The following is an 18,803-nucleotide window of genomic DNA, read 5'->3' as shown; positions in this document are numbered from 1 at the left end:
AAGAGAGAGAGAGAATTCGATGAGAACGTACAACCCTTTGCCCTGGGCCATAAGCCATGGGCTACACCATGGTATTGTCTCGAGGATTAAAGTACAAAAGTGTAATTTCTCTGGGACCAAAAATGCTTTCGTACCACCTTATCAACTACGATCTTCCCTGTATATTCTTTTTTCTTTTTCCTTTTTTCTTTTTTACACTCTCTCTCTCTCTCTCTCTCTCTCTCTCTCTTTTTTTTTCTCAGCGAGGCCAACAGTCTCGTATCAAGGAACTTAAGTGGTATCTTGATCGTTGTACGCAAGGTGTACTTACAAATCGCAAAAGGCGTTACGAATGGAAAGAAGATATGCACACACACAATACATACATATATTTAAAAGAAAATTCCTTTTAATATATAATAATAATAAATTTCTAAGACGGAAAAATATAAATGAATAAGAAAATTGTAAGGATGAAAATAATTTGAAACAAGTAGAAGAAAATACGTTTGAAAATTGATTAAATTAAAAGATGAAGGAATGATAGGGAAGAAGAAAAAAAACAAAAACAAGGAAAAAGAGAGAGAGAGAAAGAGAAAATCAGGTAGACGGTGAGCTCGTATAAAATTTTAATAAGTCTCATTCGGCGACCCTTTGAGGCCACCGAAATGAACGAATTAAAAGTTTCTCTCGCTTTAGTGGTCTCGCGGTTGACATTTCAGCTCGCCCGATGATCTCACGGAATTGCAGAACTTTTGTCGTTTCGAAAAACTGCGCGGGAAATTCAGCGACAAATTCCATGGTATCTCCTTGAATAACTCATGGCTCCGACTGCTGGCGAATCTACCACAAACGACAAAGCTATTTTTTCAGTTTTATTTTTTTATTTTCATTTCATTTTAGTAAATCGCTAAACCAAAATTAAGTCACCGCAATTACGATCCTATTGCAATTAACTTGAAACTATATGTGTCTTAAATCTTCACAAATAATATTACGATTATTATTATCAATAGTTAATGAACAATTACCTGGAACGATAAAATTAAAGTGATTAATAAATAAATAAAAAAAAATGATATTTATCCGAGTGATAGTAAAGAAACAAACGTCTAAGGAAGAAATAGAAAGATGATTCCGAGCCCTTCGCCAACAGATCTCGGTTTCTAGGGAGTGCATGATCGGAGATGTTGCCCTTTTGCGAATACGAGGAAGCACCCAGTAAGATTTCAATTAAAACAACCCCCCCGGAACGATGAGGGGGGATTAGCAGTACGAATCCGTTTCATACCCCTCGCTTGGATCTCGGTTATGACACGGCATAAATATCAATGTAAATTGCTTTCGCACGAGTTACTGTTAACTCCTCTCTTCTTCCTCATCCCCCGCATCACCTCACCGTTCCTCTCTCTCACTCTCTCTCTCTCTCTCTCACTCTCTCTCTCTCTCTCTCTCTCTCTCTCTCTCTCTCTTTCGCTATCCAAAGATGGAAGAAAAGCCACCAAGACGACACGACGAGGACTCATTTATGAACGCAATCATCTTACGGATTTTGCATTTATGAGCTTTAAATTGCTACCGTCTCTCGCAACTTTCCACCAAGATTTCCATGTAATTGTGTCGAAAAGGAAATCACCTGTTATATTCTTTCCTACAATCTAATATTATTTTTATCTTAAACGGAAAATCGCGTATCGTGTATCCCCGATGACAGTGGTTATCTACAATAATAAGTCATACAAAATCCTGAGATTTTTCGATGATATATTTAATAAAAGATCCTCCGATTTAAACGACTAATCGTTCATCGTTTATTTGAATAAAAAAAGATCAAACTAAAGTAAGCAAATTTACAAATGATTAATCGATAAGATATACGAAAGGATAGCTGTATTAGAAATAATAATAATAATAAATAACACAATGTAATGGTGAAAATCTTGGTAGGTACGAAGGTAAGTATCAGGAGGAAAATCATACTCTACGAAATCATAATTAACAGAATTATGTCGAGGGTAACTCGATACGTTTTCGAGAAACAAGAAGAGAGAAATACAGACAGAGAGAGGGAGAGAGAGAGAGAGAGAGAGAGAGAGAGAGAGAGAGAGAGAGAGAGAGAGAGAGANAGAGAGAGAGAGAGAGAGAGAGAGAGAGAGAGAGAGAGAGAGAGAGAGAGAGAGAGAGAGAGAAAGAAAGAAAGAGAGAGAAAGAGAAGTAGAGAAGGAGAAGAAAACAGACATGGTCGGAACTTTCGAGGGGATTTACATCTAAGAAGGAAGGGTTCCGTATGTATATGTGTATATACATATATATCAGTTAGAGAAAGATAAAGATAGAAATAGATTGTGAGAGTGAGAGAGATATTCAACCCCAACCGTCAAGAGAATGCAAACGCGTACGCACTCGTACGCGTGTAATGAACGTGAAATTAAACGGCACGATGTTTCCAACTAGCTCTACGTTCTCGTACGAGTCCAGGAGATTGCCTTTGCCTTATTCAAAAGGTTTTAATTACAATGGCTCCCGGATTGGTAGAACCTATCGGTACCATCATCTCATTCAGGGAATTCGATACGACCAAGTTACTCGATATTTTCATCAAGATTAATATATTCTCTGCTTTTGCAGAAAATGAACATTTTACTTATTCATTCGTTCATACATATAATCAATTTAACCTCATTATAACACTTATTTTCTATATTATAGTATCTTAGTTTTTTCATTGGCAATAACGTTCAAGATTTAATTCAATGAAATCCTCTTTGTTTATCTAATGATACAAATTATCGTTGATAAATACAAACGAATTAAATCGAATTTATGCTGGAAAAAGAAATGAATGAATAAATTTAAAGATTGATTTTATAATTGTTTAGTTTTAATATTATAAAAGATCGAATTATACGCGATACTTCAACAAAATTCTGTGCAATATAAAAGCAATAAAAAAATAAACAAAGGCTATGTAAGTTGTTACATCATGGTAAAAAAAAGAAACCAAAAATTCTGACGAGTGGCATCCAATTTTTCCACTCGAATTGGACAAATTCAAAGATCAACTCTCGCACTCTCGAAGGTAGAAGATCTCGTCACCTAAGAGGAAGATAAGAAGAAGAAGGAAGGCATCGACGAACGCGTCTCGACAATAAGCCCCTCGGGACACGAGTGTCCTTCTGCCTTTTCAACTGACGCCCTCCTGTAAGAGGAATCGGATCTTCGTCGATGCGTGAAAACCACCGAAAAAAATCCTTCAATCTCTTACTCTCTCTCTTTTTCTATCTCTGCTTTTTCTATTTTCTGTCAGACCAACAAAATAAAATATAAATGATCAGACTTTTGTTTCTCTAATTCAGACGTCATGCTGCATAAACAAAAAAGAAATATAAAAAAGAAAGAAGAAAGATTCTTATTAGTTTGTAAATTATCTTTGAAAAATTGGACGAAACAAAAGAAAGAAGAGAGAGAGGGAGAAATAGAAAAAGGAAAGAAACATGGAGGGTGACGAATCGAGGCTACCGAATTTTCACCTTTCGTAACGTCGCATCTGCCTGATGCGGAAGATTTCTTTGAGATGAGAAAGAAGAAGATAGATCAGAGAAAGAAAGAAAGAAAGAAAGAAAGAAAGAAAGAAAGAAAGAAAGAAAGGAATAAAGGTAAGGGCGAAAAAGAAGAACGAAAGCGAGCCAAGAGGGCGTTAACTGAACTTTAATGGAGATCTTAGATAAAACGTTGTTGGGTGCTCGTTGAAAGAACTCTTTGACGGATTACGCCCAAATCGTATCTGTCTACTCTTCCCATCTCATTCTCTCTTAACATACCTGACAAAAAGTGAAGAAAGAAGAAAGAGAGAGATAGAGAGAGATAGAGAGAGAGAGAGAGAGAGAGAGAGAGAGACAAAGAGAAAGATAGAAATATATCGAAAAAAGGGATGATCGAGAGAATTTGAAGATTTAACACCGTGAAGTACGTAAGAAAAAGATAGAATATCGAAACGTTCTTCTCTAGATTTTTCAGATCGAAATAAAAAAAAAAAAGAAAGAGACAGGTATTGAGAAGAGGAAAGGGGGAAATAGTTTTTGTCGATGGTGATTGAATTCGTATCGGTGTCACGATCTGTCCAGAGTTACAGTTCCTTCATTCTTTCTCTTCCTTTTTCTCTTATTCTTTGCAATACACCAACAACACCAACAACAACACAACAGCAACATCTCGCTTTCGCTTCTTTCGAGATGTAGCAATTTTCACGTCCACCTTTTCAAACGTACCGCACGGTCTTTCGGAGAGACGCCTTTCTCTGTGTATGTGTATTTATGTGTGTGAGTGGATAAGTAAGTGTAGAGGTACGTATACAGGTAGAGTAGGTAGTAGGCATAATCGTTTTGCTATAACACGCAAGAACACGATTTCCATTCGTTCGAACGATTATCGTGAGAATTCGCGTATTCGTTTCTCGACTATCCTTCCAACCCTCTCTTCTCCAACCCTGTAGCCTCCTCCCTTTACTCCCTATTCGCATTTTGACAACGATAGCGTGTCGATCTTGATCGATGAAATCTTGCAAAGTGATCGACAACTTAATTACGATAACGTATATATAATTGAATTGTATATATTATATAATAATTAAATTTATCATAATGAACGTGCTTATATCAATATCATTTGTGAATATGATATATTTGTTAAAAAAGAAACTTTTCTCACATTTTCCATCTTTGTCGAGCGGAAAATGCACAGCTCGTGCGAACAAAAAACAAGAGAAAGAAAGACCAAAAAAAAGTAGAAGGGGTGGAAAAAGAGAGAAAGCTCAACAAGTCGAATAAAAAGGCCATAAATAAAGAGGAATTGTCTCTCTCTCTCTCTCTCTCTCGTTCTCTCAACGTGTTCCGGAAACACCCTTTTGCCCTCCGCCCTTCGTCCACCCATACTCCGTTCAGTCTCGCACCCTCGTCGTTTCTGCGAATGTCCCCGCGGACACCTGTTGCTATTTTCCTTTCTCTATCTCTCTTTCTCTCACTTCAAATGTAGCTGCAACAAAGAGAGGAACTCGAAGGATTTAAGAAAGAGAAAGTGTGAAAAACAGAGAGAGAGAGAGAGAGAGAGAGAGAGAGAGAGAGAGAGAGAGAGAGAGAGAAAGAAAAATAGATAAATCGAGTTTTTCTCGAATCGAAACTAGCTAAAGTATCCTCGCACACATAGTTCGTCAAACGAAATACTCTCTCTAACTCTCGTATATCGGTCCGTTGGACTTGAATTACCCTCACGAAAAGACACCCTCTAGACTATCATTGCCGATGGGTGAGCGAGAACGCGTAAGTAATGTTTCTACGTTTGTTCCCGATGATTCAGTTCTATTCGAAGTTTAATTATTTATTGACACGATCAGAACGATTGAAAATTTATATAAGATAATATATAAATCAATTTAAAAAAGAAACAACAAAATTATTACCAATCACGAATATTATGTATATACGGGCATTCTGGTTAATATCGAAGAAAATTTGTTACAAACAAATATATATTAAAGTATGTCAATTAACAAAACAATAATTCCAAAGAGTTAAGAATAATAAAGATTGATAAAAAATAAAAAGTATATTAGTTTATTATTTTTCTATTTAACAAAATTTGGTTATAATATATAATTAATGAATTGATTGTAAAAAAAATTGAACAAATAATATATACAAAAATAAAGGGTCAGATGTCGAGCAAGGTAAGATCACGTAATTCGTATGCAGTTGTACAACACAAACCCCTAATTGTAAATAATTAAATTTCCTATTAATTTTCTTTTTTTTTATTATTTTATCGCTTTGTTAAGGCGAAGGTAGCACGTAGTATTTAACTTACTGATAAAATCGATCCCTTTCGAAGTCTTAGTATTTCCGTCAGAATCACAAACGTCTCTCGTTGCGATTAATGGAATCCGGAGAACGCGACGATAGCGGGATATTATGCTTCAGGCTGGCCACTAATTGCAGGGTACCCTCGAATAAATTACAACGAAGTAAAATGCGGCTTGGGTTGAGCTCGCGTAACTTTGCCTTACGACACTTTTTTGTTCTTTTTATTCCCTTACTAAAGGAGAACGTTAAAAAGAAAGAGAGAGAGGGAGAGAGAAAAGGAGAAAAAAAAATATCGAAAGAAATGGCCATCACCTGCAAGTCACAAAAAGGAAATATTCGGTTCATTTTATGTCCCAATATCGACAAATATTTCAATTTCTGACTCAAGTCCTGAGGAATCAATCTCTCGACCCTTAGCAAATCGAATTGTACAGAACTCATCCCTCTGCATACCCTACTTATTTTTCTATCAGTTCGAATCTTTCACGAGAGAAGAGCAATGACTTTCTTTCCATTTTTCATCATTTCTTTTTTTTCAATTTTCTTATTTTTTTCGTTTATTATTCGATATCAACATTACATCGATTCTTCATGTGTATTTCCGTTCTAATTATTTGTTCAATCGTTTATTTTCTACTTTAATTTACACGCAAGAAAATTTTTAATTAAAATTCCAAAAATATTTAACGATATATTTAAATGACTTTATTACTTTCTATAATAATTAATGGAATAAATAAAATATATAACTATTATAATAAAAAAAAAAAAGAAAAAATGTATAAAATAGAAATTGATATGCTAAACTTACTATAAATGATACTTCAACTTTTAACGAATATAAAAAACGAATTTATCCAAGTAAAATTTAAAAAAGTTCCTCCTTTAAAAAAAGTGAAAAAGTTATTGCAACCCCCTCGTGAACTTATTCGTGCTCGAATAATAACAACTCCGTCCATTACATTATTCCGTGTCGAATGCGTTTTCTGATTCTTAAACTTGAGAAAAAAAAAAGATAAGAAAATAAAATACAAAACAAGAAAAAAGAATAATAATAATAATAATAATAATAAAAAGGTAAAACTCGAGCCTAATAATGTTCTGCTTTGCTCTTTTGCTCCCCTTTTCGAGTGGACTGACTATGCGAATCTCTTTTTCTATCTTTCTCTTTCTATCTTTTTCTCTCGATTACAACTTTTTATTGCATTTCCATTTCATCTCTCGCCCGGCTGAATAAAGAAAGGAAAGTCTCTTTGGCCGCTTGAATGACGAAGAAATTGAAACGAATGCGTTTTAAACCCGATTATTGCGCTAAGATCTGCCACCCTTAAGGGGAGAAAAACGATATTCTGATATATATGCATGTAAATGTAAATGTCTATGTATATTACATTGAAACGAAACGTTCATATTCGAGAGATTGCTATTCGAAACGATATCTCGTTTAATCTCGCGTGCTCGCAATTCCTATTACCATGGCTCGATCTACAAACTCGAATGATTTTTCTAGTGGACCGAGAATAAATGTTTTGCAATGTTCTCTTTCTCTCTTTTCCTTTTATCAACGGAAGCTAAAAATCACGAGTCACGAATAAAATTAACAAGGATGATAAAAAAAAAAAAGAAAAGGAAAACGTTGTATAAACGTTGAATCAATTGTACGTAATTCTCGATTGCGAAAAATATATTAATTTCTTCTAAATCGTACTGAAACAAATCGTAAATAATATTATAACATGAGATAATAATAACAAAAATGTACGTCTATTCGATTGATACAATATTACTTTCAACGGAAGTTAAAAATTACGAGTAAATAATAAAATCAACGTGGATAATAAAAAGAAAACGTTGCATAAACATCGAACCAGTTGTACGTAATTGTACTAAATAAAATCTTAAATAATAATAATAATCTATCTTGATTAATATAATAGTAGAATGAACGTTGCATACGTATAATTAAATAAATAGTTAAAGGTATTATATTAGCGTGAGATACTTGAAAATATATAATTAAACAAGACGTTATTTCGATATATATGTCTTAAATAATTAACAAGATAATCATTTATAATTTCTTCTTATCATTTAACACGAGTCTTAGGGCCCTTTTTTATGATTATTTTTTTCCATGTCTCGTTATGCATTTGTAGAAATGAAATGGAACTCTTAATTGCACTTAACGTAGCTACATACTTTTTTCTCCGATCGTGTCAGCTCGTTTTTATAAATACCTTCCGTTTCCTGCCGACGGAAACTGACAAGAAAACGATTATTTCTTTCTACATGTACACGTTTACTGTATACATGATACTACCCTTATTTCCCTTTTTTTTATTTTCCAAACTACATTATCATTTATAAAATGTCTTTTAACAATAATAATTATCGTCAGATTTTACGATGCTTAAAAAAAACCGCCGTCAAGAATACCGTAATCAAATTATTTTCATATATTAATATTTATAATATCGTAATATACATAATTTAAATTATCAATACAAAAAAAAATAAAAATTGGAAATGTTTAATTATCACTTTTCCAATGTAGTACAAAGAAATGATGTGTGGAATATCGATTTTATGTAAAAATTTGTAAAGCAAAGTAAACGTTCGGTTAATAAACAAAAATGTCGTAGAAAAGGGAGGTTTTACCGTGATGCAGCGTCGAATCGAAAATAGAAGAGGAATATAAAAAAAAAAAAAAAAAAAAAAAAAAGGAAAAAAAAAAAAAAAAGAAGAAAGGAGAAAAAAAAAAGAGAAAAACTATTCTCGCGAAAAGTAGAGAGAACGGTAAGATCAAGCAAAGCAAGCAAGGGCTTTGCGTCAATAGCGACCCTTCTCCTCCTTCTGTTAGCTACTGTGTGTCTCTTTTTCCCGAACGTACCTCAAATAATTCGGGGATGCGTAAAATCCAGCGAAGAGACCCATTTAGTGCAATAATCGGGGCGTAAACAATTTCAAGAGAGAGAGAGAGAAAGAGATGGAAGAGGTTTACAGGGTATTTAAGAGGAGGGCAGAAAACATCGATGATGATGATGATGATGATGATGATGATGATGAAGAGGATGGTAATGGTGAGTATCCGCTAAGTTACGCAACGAAATATCTTCCCCTACGTCTTCTACCCCGTTGCCACCCGTGGAGAACTTTGGGGGCGAGAAATTGGGCACCTTTTTAAATGCAAGATGACACCCGCGGTGCGATTATGCGTTTGGATGCTACCGTTCTCCCCGTGGGGCCGACATTACATGATCTTTCAGGTACAGCCGTGCGTACTCAAACGGAAATTTCAACGATAAAGGTATATACTTTGCTACCGATGTATTCTAATAGTACTCCAATAACGTATAACAAATAGAGATCGTAAAATTGTTTAAATTATATATATAACGTTCAAGTATAAATATAAGAATGAAAAATATATTACTCGTTTCTATTAAAACTATCTCCAAGAAATAAATAAATAACAATAACACTATGAATATATAAAAATCATCCACCATAGAATATTAGATAAAATTGCTAAATAAAAATGAAAATGAAGATGCAGAAAAAGGTAGGAAGAAATAACTAACTATTGATCTTTGATAGAAAAATTGAGATTGAAGAATGAACAGGATAAGAGAGAGGAGATATAAATATGCGACTGTATAGAAGAAAGAAAGAAAGAAATAAATAAAGAAAGAAGAACCTCGTCTAATAACACGCTCCTCGTCTCTATCTGAAATCTTGAAAGAAGGAAAGAAGGAAAGAGAGAAGAAGCGTCGTTGCTCAGCTCGGGTAAATAGCTGTACGTACGTAGCGGCGTGCACAATCACGATGCCTCGGTGCTCAGGTATTGCCATTACCGTAGTCGTGGGATTATTTACGGTTACCATAACTCCCAGGGCCTGTGTTGCACTTAAGATCTTAAGAGCCTTTGCGCACGGTACGTGAACAACTAGTAAGAAAGAGAAAGAAAATAGAAAAAGATATAAAGAATAAAAGAACGCATAACCACGCGGACCATTTGTTCATAAAACAAGAAGAAAAATCTTTCTAATCTTGCCACTCGATTATTCGATGTCAAGATCTTGAAAAAATGTTGATGTTGTTGCATTGATGTAATTCCTTCTCAACTTGTTCACTGAAGTATCGATTAATTGTACACAAAAAATATTTTGCAAAATAGTTCCTAGCAAGAGAAAGTAAAAACAAAAAGAAAAATCTTTCTAAAGTCTTGAAAAAATATGCAAGAAAAATGTTCATGTTGTTGCATTGATATAATTCCTTCTGAAAGTATCGATAATCGTAAATTCTCTAAATGATCGATTAATTGTAAAAAAATATCTCGCAAAATGGTTCCTTTATTATTTTTAATTAAAAAATATTTGATTCCTATATACTTACAAGACGCTATTATAAATACGTCCGTTTACCTGCTCGGATCTATCTAAACTAACGGATGTATCTTCGCAGAGGTTGACTGGCTTGCTAACACATTGTTTACAATCTCGCCGATCTATAACGGGTCACGATGTTTTTGTGTTCCCGATGATTAAACTTTCGACACTTCAATGTTTTTATATTTACAAAACTTTCGTTTTTTTATTTAGCTAATTATAAATATACTTGCATTATTCTTTTAGCGTGCGCGAATATATATATAACTTATTATTTACTTTTTTTTTCATTTATTTGTCATATTTCAAGATTTAAAAAGAAACCTATAAAAATATCTAACGTCGTAAAATCATCTAATAAAAGTCATTTAATAAAAAGTCATGTACTAATAAGAAATAAAATACTTTGATTAATAATTTCTAATGCCTTTTTTCGTTTCCTATACTCAACATTTTAAGGTTTTATGTCAGTTTTGAATAAATCACTACCCGTAATAAGACAAAATGAACTTGCAGTAAAAATCTTATTGGTTCTATTCCCGTCGTTTATGTTTTATGATAATAAAACACATATTTACATATTCATACTCGAGAATCAGCTGTGACGTTGATTTTTTACCAGTGATCGTATATGCATATCTATACATAATTTCATATATACTTAGGTAATTATGAGAGCGTTTTATAATCGAAGAAAAAAAAAAGAAAAGAGAAAGAGATAGTAGTAGATTTCACACGAGAAAGAATTCAGATTTCAGATCTTAAGTTGTTGGAAAAACTCATGGATAATTATCGATGTCATATCTCACTCTGTTTTATTATTCTTTTTATTATATCTATTTCTTACTACCATGTAAATGTAACTCACGGTATAAGTACAATATGCTTCTAATTTAAATATATATCTAAGGTTGTTTTTTTATCTATGGTTTAATCGGTAGCACCGTAAGTAAGTTTGTTACCTTCTTCACACCGTAAAAATCACATACGTCATCGTCTTATCTTCTTGGATTAACATCTATCTCTCTCTCTCTCTCTCTCTCTCTCTCTCTCTCTCTCTCTCTCTCTCTCTCTCTCTCTTTCTCGTTTACGTTTTTCCCTTTGATTATAATACGTTCAACATGTGTAAGTAAAAAAAAAGAATAATTCGAGAAATTCAATACCTCTCAACTGTAATGCAGTGCAAATGTTTTCCATTAGTCGAAATGAATGACTTAGTTTACTTATCCGATTGTAAGATCTTCATGAATATATACATGTAAAATTATGTAGCGTGTTAGAACAAACGGGGACTTACATTTCCGCGAGTATTTGTAATAACAATAATAACTAATAAGAATTACTGAAATGATTTAAGATCTATGCAATTAAACAAAAGTCGAATGAATTCGGTCAAACTATTTGAACATCGTATAAATATTTAAATAATGTTAACAATTCATTACAATAATGATATTAACTCAATTCATTATCCTATTTAATCTTTTTAAATTGACTTGAAAGAAAAGAAAGGATAGTAAAACATAAAAATAAATATGTGTGCATAAGCGTTATTTAAAACAGGACTATGTTTTTTTAAGAGTGAAATATTTTATCATTTTTCAAAGCTACATCGATAGAATTAACTTTATATATATAACTATAAATATTTAACAAATATTATTTCTAATTTTTAATAAATAAATTCATATATATCATAAATATATATTACAATTGCATTAGAATGAAATTGAGAAACAAGGAAGAATAATTTTATTGTTAGTGATATAATTTAAACGTGTTTCTAATATCGATTAGAGTAACTCTTTCCAAAGGTTCATGCAAAACTAGTGTCCTATGACCATTTTGATCGGCTTTACTTAACGAAACGTTCAACGACGCGTAACATACGTAGATATATACATAGACACGTATGTATATGCGTACGTAGAGTACATTCGAGCGTGAAAGCGGCACCGTATTCGCATACATAATGCATAATGCAACGTGCAATATCGCTGACATGCAATTCCGGCCCTCTTGAGTCTCCCTTCGCGACGTGGCCCTTCGAGAGGGCCCACAGAGAGAGAGAGAGAGAAAGAGAGAGAGAGAGAGAGAGAGAGAGAAATAAAGACAAGAGGAAAAGCCTCAACTCTTGTGAATGCTAAGGCTAATCGTTAATTACTCATTAACAATCCTCTCATATTTAAAATAAAAATACGTGACACATCTTAATTAAATGTTATATGCTAGATAAAAGAAAAAAAAAATGTATTTGCTATAACGATTGTTAACGAGTAGTTAATTATCTAACAAATGTTCTCAGATATCTATCGTAATTTCGTATGAAAAATAATATTACAAAAATGATGACATTGATAAATTACTTCGTAGACGTATAAAATCTACACGTTGACGAATTATTCTCATCTTTGTTAGTATTGATTCAAAGTAACGAAATTAAATTAGGTATTAAATAAATGTATATGCATATTTGCGCAGATACAAAATTAGAACGAAACTAATTATAAAAAGAAATGATTTGTTCCTCCAACTCGTTTATTGACTATATAAACAATGTTTCCTCTCTTTGATAGGAAGAGGAAGAAAATAATAAAAAATAAGTAAAGGAAGAATTATAGTATATATAAAAGAGAGGAAAGAAAAGAGAAAAAAAGAGAAAAAAAGAGAAAAAAAGAGAGGGAGCAACAAATCGTTGCTATTGCTACTGTTCTTATTACTGTTCCTTCTTGATAGTCGGTATCATTAAAATGTAATCACTTCAGTTCGCCAAGCTCGGCGATGCTAATTTATTCGAGCATTAATTAATGCTCGTAAGTTTCATTGTACTCCCGAGTACATACAATATGCCTAGAAAAGCGATTATTTACCGAGGTGTTAAGAGGATGCGTCGTTCCTCTTCATCATAATATTTTTTTCCTGTCTAGAAGCCTACTTACAATTAAATTTAAATCTCGAAATATTTTCTAACAGTTTCTTCTTTTTCATACAATTTAAGTGCATACATACATACGTTAAAAGGTAAATAAATATTTTTGATAATCGATTATAAATATATCTAAAATAATATTTCTAGATATATGCATATATGTTAATATGGGTGTATAGAAAAATTCGTGTGAACGAACATGTACGGCTCGATTATTAGAGGGGKGTTGAGCCCACCTATGAAGTACGTCATGTGACGAAAGCAGCACCCCTAGGAGGTTTTGGCACCCTTTCGAGAATATGCATCAGTAGGAAGACTCCGCCTCTCTCGAAGGCGGTAAAATAGATGCGAATATCTGCCATCGGATTCGTCAAACCCTTTGGCCATGTAATAATAAAGAAAGTAATATAATAACGTGAATGGTGTAGCAGGAGACAGGAAACGTGATCAGAAAATAGAAGAGTAAGAAAGAGAAAGAGTATTAAGAAAATGCACATGGGCGGCTTTGGTTAAACAATTAAACATTTTCAAGATGGAAACTTTTGTCTCTAAACAGCCGGTGATCCTTCTAGTTACAAGTACCCACTCTTTTTAATCAGTAAAACGAAAGAGAGAGTCATCCAAAGTGTTTCTCACTTTTCTCTCTTTCTTTTTATTTCTTTCTCTCTCGCACAGTTTTGCTCTTCATTATCGTCTTTGCAACAGACGGTTGACAATAGCTGTTGAAACCCTTCTGGCAGTACTTCGTTCGCAAAATAAGTTTTGTTCCTAGTCTTCTTCAACAATGATCTCCCTACATCTACATCTCGAGTCTCGATGCCATCCGTTCTTTACTTCTTTTCTTTTCTTTTCTTTCTTTCTTTCTTTCTTTCTTTCTTTCCTTCTTTCTTTCTTTCCTTCTTTCTTTCATTCTCTCTTACGTCTCTAATAACGTTCTTATGCTACACACATCGTTCCCTCATAAAAACATTCAAGACATACATCACGTTCTTTCGTAATTGAAATACTTCCCTAGGAATAACACCTGGACGAGTGTATTTGGCAAGGATAAGTATATAGGTACTTTGAAGTCTAATAAATATCCAACGAATAAAAGATAACAAAATGTGAAAACTCGATTAAAATATCTATTAACATTTTTTTCATTGTCCGATCAAAAATTTCGATATAATTTAAATAATATTGAAAAATGAATAAAAATGACATAATAATTAATATAAAAATTAATAAATTACCGAATAAACGATGTCGTATAATATTTTCTAATTCTAACAGGAAGACTTTCGAGAATAACCGTAGGATCTTCTTTAGGGTTAAACACAAATTGACAACAATTTCTTTCTAAACAAAATGAGATTGTAAAATCTCACGAAAATTAAACACGACTCGCTGCGAACGTATGCGAATAAATACATGATGTATTTTTCGAAAGATCAAAATCACGATCGTCGTCGATCCCTTTAAAGGATCTTTGGATAGACGGGAAAAATGCTTTGGATATCGGGAACCCCATCATCCAGCAATCTAGCTTCTATCGGTCAGCTGCTCCTCCGTCTGCTTTTTTGTAGATGCGGCTGACGTTGCAACTTCAACCCTCCCTCCCATTCCCCCACTTCTTCCATCCTATGCGACTAGTTGAGTTTTTTAGCGAATTTAATATTTATACCGAATGACTGATGACTGTAATAAAGAAACGGGGTCGTATTGTTCGAAACGTTTGTGTCATTGATCGATACGACTTCTTCTCTCTCACTCTCGTACACACACACACACACACACACACACACATACTCGCGCGCACATACTTTGGTTTAGGAAAAAAAAAAGCAAAGGAAAACTCGGCTGTACTTCGTCACCCCGACTTTACGTCTCGTGTTTAGAATAGAATAGAACCGTATGCTTCGTTTCGATCGATCTTTCTTTTTCTCATCATCAGATAAAAAAAAAATCCAAATTGTATATTCTAACGTTACTTACTATTACTTCCCCCCTTTTTTTTTTGGTTATTATAATTATTATTATTATCATTAGAATTAAATCCATGTGCGCGTTAAAATACGAAGATATGATACGTAGATAGGAAAAAAGAATTGTGTATTAAACATCAAATGTTTTTTTAAATTTCAAATGAATTTTCCACGTGAAACACGCTTCACTTTTAATATTCTACTTGCTGATTAGTTGCTCTTTTGTGAATGCCATATTCGAGCTAGGATTTTCTACGAATCGTTTAACTAATTCGCGTAAAATTTCGTTTATTCCATCAACACGTGTTCCATCACGATCTAAGGTACTTTATATTAATGTATACTTGTTAAACTTACAATGAGTATGAACACAGAAACGCAGTACAATGAATGCCACTTAAAATCGTACAGCTTTACTAAATTTTTCCTTGAAAACTATTAATATAGTGTGTTTAGAATGAAGACAATTTAGTAATAAAAACATTAGTATACGATAGTATATATAATATTATACGATTTAACGTCGACATTTATGTATATATATAACGAATCATTATAGTTTTCAACTCGTTCAGAAGACGTAGAAACACACACAAAAGCATATTATAACGATTTCTATTTGTATTCGTTCGATGTATTGAAGAAGGATGCTGTAAGAGGTTGTTCAGGGCCTTGGACCCCGAAGTCCAACCCAATGAATTATGTGAGAAGTTAGCTTATTTTCGTTAAGCCGGACTCCCGCGGCGCGAACAAATCGTCCGTCGCTGCTGCTTCAACAGAATGGACACTTGCTTTTTTCTTTCTACTTTTTTTTTTTCTACTTCGAATGATATGCTTACTTCGACGAACCAAATGATTTCAAATGTTTCGAAAATATTTTTTAACAATATTAATAATAATATATTATTTATTATATTATATGAAATATGTGATGAAGATTAAATAAATGAAAATATTTTCGACAAAAATATCTTCAAATAGTTGCAAGTTTTTATTTACAATTTCACGATTAGCTAAACTTAGTTTTCATCGAGTCAATCATTCAAGATTGTTGTTGAAAGATTCGTCCAATTTTAGATGATTCCACGTAGACAGTCAGTTCTTTGATCAATGGTTTAAATCAAGAGTCTCTACAAGAGTTTAAGAGAATCGCTAGATTCTTTCATCATGATGAAGAGAGAGAGAGAGCGAGAGAGAGAGAGAAAGAGAGTATATAGACACCGTTTGTAAACGATATTTCAGGAAACAGCTTTGTTGCAAACAAAACATTTGATCGCTTCTATGTATCGCTTGGTACGAATATTTAAACCTCTGTGTATCACGTGTTTGAAATTATAATAAATATCATAAACTGATTGGTAAGAGTTGTTTTCACAGATGATAACGTTCCTCGATCCAAACTCCTGTTTTCTCTATACTTGTTCAGTACATTCAATAAGATTCAAATTATGTATAGTAATTAATATCTAAATATTAAAGAAAAATAATTAAATAATTATAATCCTAAACAGATGAACTTGTACTATTTCATGAATTATTAATAATCTAATAAATCTGTACTATTAAATCAAAATGAGCAAACTTAGAAAAAAATAAACAGAATAAAAAAGTAACATCTTCGCGAATATGTTAAGATCTCATAAAAGATTAGTATGGATGGTACAAGATATTCTCTTTGGAGAGAGAAAAAAAAGATATAAATAAAAATACAAATAGAAAAGAAAATACTCATTTTTTGCGTTTCTTGATCGGTGTTCGCAAAGCCAATAAGCATTCGATGGCGTTGGCGCCGTTAATGATATTGGTTTAGGCGCATCCTTCTTACGATTGCTAATAAATAACGACGAAATAGAAAGAGAGATAAATAAATAGAAAAAGAGATAGAGAGTGAGAGTGAGAGTAAGAGTGAGAAAGAAAGAAAGCACAATCCCTCTCTTTCCAGAAGAAGAAGAAGAAGAAGAAGAAGTAAGATGAACGATTGGACGGGGAGTAGGGAGAAAGTTACCGGTGGTGGTCCAAAGCGAGACTAGTGAAGGTTCTTGAGAAGGGGAAGAGGATTTTAAAGAGGTAAAGAGTGGGGAGAAAAGAGAGAGAGAAATGGAGATAAAGTGGGGAGAAGCCACGTTTGACGGGCCGACCATCCTGGACCGCGGCCTCGTCTCTGTTTTCTCAGACAAGAGATGCAAAAACAATGATGCACAACCACTCACACACATGCGCTTGCGCATGCGCACGCCTATGCAAATATATATATATATATATATAGTAGTAGTATATATATAATAATAGTAGTACTACACTAGAAAATGAAACATATTTTTATGACATTAGGAACCTGATAACCTAACCTGATTTATCTATATATATTGTAAATTAACATCGTTTTCATTTTATAAGATTGAAAATAAATTGTCCAAACATTTATATTCCTCTCTATCATTTTCTCTTTCGTCCGGTTTTTTTTGTTTTTTGATTTATTTGTAATTAAACTGCAACGCTAACGAATGCATCGTCCTGATTTTCTGCATACCCGATACATGACACGTTTGTGGTAAAGAGAAGACAGAAAAGAATAAGAAGAAGAATAAGAAGATAAAAAAGAGGAGGAGGAGGAGGAGAAGGAGGAGTAAAATCGAGTTCGGCGTCGAGGTCGACCGGAATAAGAGCAATATCGTGGCTCGAAAACGAGGGAGTAATTAGTGGGATTCGTATTTCGTATTCCAATCTAAATCAAGCAAAGGAGACGCGAAGAAAGAAGCGAGCAAAAGGAAATGAAAGGAAGATGAAGCAAAGGAAGAAGAATAAGAATAAGAATAAGAAGAAGAAAAAGAAGAAGAAAAGAAAAAGAAAAAGAAGAAAGTCCATTCTGATATGGTAGTGGTTGCGATTGCGACCACGAGGACGTCGGCGCCGTTGAACGCACGAAGAGAAGAGCATTTCTATACCTGGACGTAACCCTCGGAGGCACTGACAGAAAGCGACCCGCCCACAAAAGTAATCTCGACCTCGAGACTCCTAAGAAGAAGTAGACGAAAAAGAGAGAGAGAGAGAGAGAGAGAGAGAGAGAGAGAGAGAGAAAGAGACGCACCTGATTCATCAGCGTGGAATAAATCGAAAGCCAAGTTAAAAACAAAAGGAGAATCATCATAGCGAGGTCTCTGACTGGAATCTTTCTCTATCTCTCTTTTAATATTTTATTTTATTTTTTTATTATTATTCTTTTGAACAATTTGATTTAGTATCTCTCTCTCTCTCTCTCTCTCTCTCTCTCTCTCTCTCTCTCTCTATTTCTATCTATCCCTCTTTTTCTCTGTATTTTTTTTAATAACTCTAACTTACGAACTCTAATTTTATCAACATTCATTTGTATTTTATAATCTCTCACTTTTCTATACTCTATCACTCGTTCGTTAAATAAATACAATAATCTATCTTTATAATTATCGTGGGTGTACTTTAAACACATCTACTCTTCCTCTCTTCATCTGTCTTTTCTTTACAAGGAAGAACAAACAGAAAAAGAGATAGAAAGAGAGAGAGAGAAAGATGGCCCATCCTTCTTCCCGTCTCTTTTCTTCAACGTATATAAATTACCTTTTTAATTTCTCGCCAAGACAAATGATTTAATTTATTCTATCAATTATCGGCGGTCTGGGTAGGATGCGAGAACGGTGCTGGGAAGTCC

General features: G+C 33.5%; 1 protein-coding gene across 7 annotated transcripts in view; it reads right to left on the bottom strand.

Annotated features, from left to right (window-relative positions):
- The window catches only part of LOC106790927 (dachshund homolog 2), a gene marked incomplete at its 3' end in the record, with an annotated part of 190,928 nt that overhangs the window by 156,650 nt on the left and 15,475 nt on the right, over nt 1-18,803 (bottom strand). For 2 of the 7 annotated variants that reach the window (XM_014756193.1, XM_014756195.1), the window contains 1 exon segment: nt 11,185-11,187. In XM_014756193.1, coding sequence (XP_014611679.1) covers nt 11,185-11,187 — 3 coding nt within the window. 7 annotated transcript variants of the gene reach the window in all.

This window comes from Polistes canadensis, unplaced genomic scaffold (assembly GCF_001313835.1).
Source record: "Polistes canadensis isolate GaletaPanama2010 unplaced genomic scaffold, ASM131383v1 scaffold_270, whole genome shotgun sequence".
Taxonomy (NCBI): Eukaryota; Metazoa; Arthropoda; class Insecta; order Hymenoptera; family Vespidae; genus Polistes; species Polistes canadensis.
The sequence above is the reverse complement of the archived record's forward strand: the minus strand, read 5'-3'. Positions and strand labels throughout refer to the sequence as shown.